Here is a 4,602-nt window from a genome sequence, read left to right as displayed (position 1 = left end):
CATAAAAGTGAAATATAACAACTTCTAATGAGTGTTGGCATTCAAGAAAGCTAAAGGAACAATTTGAAAAGCTTGATAAGAAGAAAGTTGCATGCCATAAGCAAATTTTGGGCCTTAAGCATTCTAATTCTTATAACAACCATTCATTTAAAAAAATCACTTATTAATACACTGAAATAAATATCTTTCATCATTAATTCTAAAAACCAATAATTTAACATTAAATTAACAAATTATAACTTGTCATAATAACACTAAAACTTCAATAATGTGAAGCTCCCTATAATGTCAATAAATCTCTCCGCTGAGATATTGTATTCGTCAGAAAGCGATTCTACTTTCAATCCAATCAAATTACTTCCACCCTGCATGTTGAGTTCCCAAATTGAACCTGAAATCTCATGAAACAGTATCCCATTCACCCTCAAATCCCTTATCAGGTATACATGCAGGTTATTCAGCTTCGGGCAGTTCACTGTTAAAGCCTCCACACCCTTATACACATTCAAATCTATAATGTTGGAAGCCGATATGGCAGGCTGCTGCAGGCCAACGCAGTTTCGTAAGCTGAGATTTCGAAGAAGAGGGCAATGTGAAATAAAGTTGGCTAAGGAGTGGTCTGTCAATTCCACATAGTTAAAGTTGCAAGTGGTGAGATGGTTGAATCCAGAGAAATGGGTTGGAAGACGTGAGAGAATGTAGTTGTAGAGTGTGAGTGTAATGAGACGAGTGCAGGAGAAAAGGGCAGGAGGCGGGATTTCCCTATCTGGGGAATCACAAAGAGTGAGGTGTTGAACATTTCTCCATGCTGCGCACCGCACCCATTTGTATACACTGTCGCGTGTAAACCGCCATTGGGTATCAATATTGCATATGGGCGCGGAAGGATAAACGTCGATGGATAGATAAAAGACTTCCAGATCAGAGGAATGCAAGAGCAGAATTTTGGAGATGATATTCTCCACCGTTGCAATAGATAGGGGATCTGGATCTTTGGAGATGATATTCTCCACCGTTGCAATGGATAGGGGATCTGGATCCAGAGGGGCCAAAAGAAGATGTGGAGAGAGAATGAGTTGGGGCATTTGGGTGTACAGAAATCTCCATCTCTTGGAGAGAAGGGAAGATCTGATGGCCTCTTTAACCGGGATTTTAGACAGGATGGAGCAGAGGATGGCATCTGGTAGTGTGGAGAATTTGTCGGTAGCGGGCGACATACTGTTGATTCACAGAGCTCCTTTGATGGAAAAAGGATTGCATTCGAGGCCAAAAACCAATACCAGCGGTGAAAACTGAAATGCTGGGAGGGAAATGAAAGCCAATGGAAAGTAACGAGACACAATGATTTCATAAAATGGCGGGAAATTGCAGGAGCGGCTACTGTTTCATTTGGTTTGTCTAAGATTTTTTTTGACATGTGTCTTTTTTCAATTCGTTTTAATTTTTAATTGAAATTTATAAATATAATTAGGGTTATGATAGAATTTATTTCAAGTGTTTTTTTAAATAATATAGAAAATAAGTTTATATTTATATATATATATATATATATATATTTATTTATTTATTTTGAATTATTTTAAATATATTTCTATTAATTAGAGAAATAGTGCATTGTTACTGCACTCTCATGGAAGCTTATCACCATATAATTATGAAAAACAATAACAATGAAAAAAAAGTGACTAGACCAATAGCCATAACAACTAAAATGCAAGGGCTACATCATAAGTGAGAAAATCATTATTTGACTAGGGTGAATGTAAATGCAAAGGCTATATCATCATTTGACCAAGGTGAATTAAATTCTCAACAAACTATTCTTTTCAGAAAGAAAAACATCATGATATTATATTAAGGGAATATAATAGACATACTTGAAAAAACAAAATATAAAATAAAATTCTCAACAAACTATATCAACAACTAATTACTAAAAACCCCAATAAATCTTCAGACATGATACCAACAAATATGTCTGCCAATCAGATAATATAATATATCAAATGTGTGAGATAGAAAATACACGCAACAAAAAAACCATAAACATGATACCAAAAACCACATCTCATCCATAAACACATCATTCCCGTGTAACACAAAGCATGACTTCCCGTGTAACACAAAGCATGACTGCTAATTCTTCTAATGCATCACATAGCCACTATCCTTGCTTGCTTTGAAGCTCTATTCAAATATAACACTTTTTCTAAAAACCATGTACACATTGGACTTTCAGAATCGGCGTAATCAGTTCGAAATACCATCTCCTGTAGAGCAGGGGTGCTCTGAAGAAGGCAACCTAATACACAGATTTCCCTGTCACTGGTTCCATCTAGATGTATGTACACCACTATCTTACAGAGATTAGAAAGTGGGGAGTTTAGAGTCAAAGGTATAGCATGGTTTGCTAGCTCCTGCATTGCATTTCAAAACTACAGTCAGCCATCTCTACCCTCATTTACAAGGTAAAAGTCATAAATATGGAAAATAACAATACGAATGAAGAATTTTACAGCATGTGCATATCTACAGTGGGCATTCTTTTGAGTAAGCTAAGGTATCATAAATTTATGTTGATTGCAGATTCTGGTATTTCATCGTCATAGAGCAATGTCAACAATTTACTTCAATTATTCTCCTCAAATACATGGAATATACAATCCAAGTAAACATACCCCGCTGCCTGCTTGCCTATAGTAACATTTAAATAAATGTAAGACAAATGTACATAAATGTAAGACAGGTTGGATAATCTGTTTCCTAAACCACATCAACATATGCTTTGTCTAACATGTTTTGCACATTATAGATACGCTGACACATATAGGAAGCAAATTCAAACACACAACCATGGAAACATTCATTGCACTCAACACATCAAAGTTATGCAGAGATTCTGTTCTTACCGACAGAAAGTTGTTACCCATGTATAGTTCCTCAAGATAAGGAAGCCTCTCGAACACATTGAGAAGAGAAATATCCATCTCCTTTTCACTTTTAAGCAAAGGCCCAACAAAAACGAGCAGCAGCTTCAATAACTTGAAGCTCCCTATTATGTCAATAAATCTCTCCGCTGTGTATTCCTCAGAAAGCGATTCTACTCTCAATACAATCAAATTACTTCCACCCTGCATGTTGAGTTCCCAAATTGAACATGAAATCTCATGAAACAGTATCCCATTCACCCTCAAATCCTTTATCAGGTATTCCTGCAGGTTATTAAGCTTCGGGCAGTTCACTGTTAAAGCCTCCACACCCTTATACACAATCAAATCTGTAATGTTGGAAGCCGATATGGCAGGCTGCTGCAGGCCAACGCAGTTTTGTAAGCTGAGATTTCGAAGAAGAGGGCAATGTGAAATAAAGTGGGCTAAGGAGTGGTCTGTCAATTCCACATAGTTGAAGTTGCAAGTGGTGAGATGGTTGAATCCAGAGAAATGGGGTGGAAGAGGGGAGAGAATGTAGTTGTAGAGTGTGAGTGTAATGAGACGAGTACAGGAAAAAAGGGCAGGAGGTGGGATTTCCCTCTGTGGGGAATCACAGAGAGTGAGGTGTTGAACATTTCTCCATGCTGCGCACCGCACCCATTTGTACACACTGTCGCGACTAAACCGCCATTGGCTATCAATGCATACGCGCGCGGACGGGTAAACGTCGTTGGATAGATAAAAGACATCCAGATCAGAGGAATGCAAAAGCAGAATTTTGGAGATGATATTCTCCACCGTTGCAATGGACAGGGGATCCGGATGCAGAGGGGCTAAAAGAAGATGTGGGGAGAGAATGAGGTGGGGTATTTGGGTATACAGAAATCTCCATCTCTTGGAGAGAAGGGAAGATCTGATGGCCTCTTTAACCGGGATTTTAGAAAGGATGGAGCAGAGGATGGCATCTGGTAGTGTGGAGAATTTGTCGGTAGCAGGCGGCATACTGTTGATTCACAGAACTCCTTTGATGGAAAAAGGATTGCATTCGAAGCCAAAAACCAATACCGGTGGTGCAAAGTGAAATGCTGGGAGGGAAATGAAAGCCAATTGAGAGTAATGAGACACATAATGATATCATAAAATGGCGGGAAATTGTAGGAGCGGCTACAATTTCATTTGGTTTGTTTAAGATTTTTCTGACTCGTGTACTTCATAAATTCATTAAAATTTATAAATATAAATATAAATGGCAATTGTTCCTCACGGTGCAAAGTTACAAAGAAGGGATAAAAGATTAGAGTAGAATATCTTTACAAACTAAATCGCTAAAATTTATTTTTGTAACTAGGCTAAGTCTAGGTCTAGGCCAATCTGCCTATTGGTTAGAAGAAGACTCATCCACCCACCATGAGATGCTTATCACCAAGATCGTGTGATGCTTTGGTCAACCCTCGATGCTCCTTGGGAATTTTAATTCCCCATAGTGGCTTCAATATTATGTTGGATTTGGCCAATATTAGACTGTTGATCTAGTCTATGTCAGAGATAGGTATTCCTAACCCTAATGGGAAAGGCTCGACTGGCTCATTGACTCAGTGCCTAGTGTGTAGATCACCAAATGATCTATCTATTGCTAAGCTCTACCAAGTGTTGACTCATTGACTCAGTGCTT

General features: G+C 38.1%; 2 protein-coding genes across 2 annotated transcripts; both read right to left on the bottom strand.

Moving 5' to 3' along the window:
• Nucleotides 1-254: 254 nt before the first annotated feature.
• Nucleotides 255-1,217, bottom strand: LOC149144656 (F-box/FBD/LRR-repeat protein At1g13570-like). Its single transcript, XM_089452220.1, has one exon. The coding sequence runs from the start codon at nt 1,215-1,217 to the stop codon at nt 255-257; it is 963 nt and encodes a 320-aa protein (XP_089308346.1).
• Nucleotides 1,218-2,041: 824 nt separating this feature from the next.
• LOC149144655 (F-box/FBD/LRR-repeat protein At1g13570-like) lies at nt 2,042-4,002 on the bottom strand. Its single transcript, XM_089450167.1, has 2 exons — nt 2,910-4,002; nt 2,042-2,417 (listed from the first exon to the last, which is right to left on the bottom strand). Exons 1-2 carry the CDS (start codon nt 3,930-3,932, stop codon nt 2,154-2,156), a joined length of 1,287 nt encoding a protein of 428 aa, XP_089306293.1. The 5' UTR covers nt 3,933-4,002; the 3' UTR covers nt 2,042-2,153.
• Nucleotides 4,003-4,602: the final 600 nt, after the last annotated feature.

The sequence above is a fragment of the Pinus tabuliformis genome, chromosome X (assembly GCF_031772625.1).
Source record: "Pinus tabuliformis cultivar Carrire ecotype Pingquan chromosome X, CPIR1, whole genome shotgun sequence".
NCBI lineage: Eukaryota > Viridiplantae > Streptophyta > Pinopsida > Pinales > Pinaceae > Pinus > Pinus tabuliformis.
This window is presented reverse-complemented; position numbering and strand designations above follow the sequence as displayed.

Bases quoted from the DNA above. Each gene is read 5' to 3' on its own strand.
- LOC149144655 (XM_089450167.1), bottom strand. From the start codon at position 3,932: ATGCCGCCTGCTACCGACAAATTCTCCACACTACCAGATGCCATCCTC. The intron at 2,418-2,909 runs GTAAGAACAGAA...AATGCAATGCAG, and splicing joins TGGGTAACAACTTTCTGTCG to GAGCTAGCAAACCATGCTAT.
- LOC149144656 (XM_089452220.1), bottom strand. From the start codon at position 1,217: ATGTCGCCCGCTACCGACAAATTCTCCACACTACCAGATGCCATCCTC.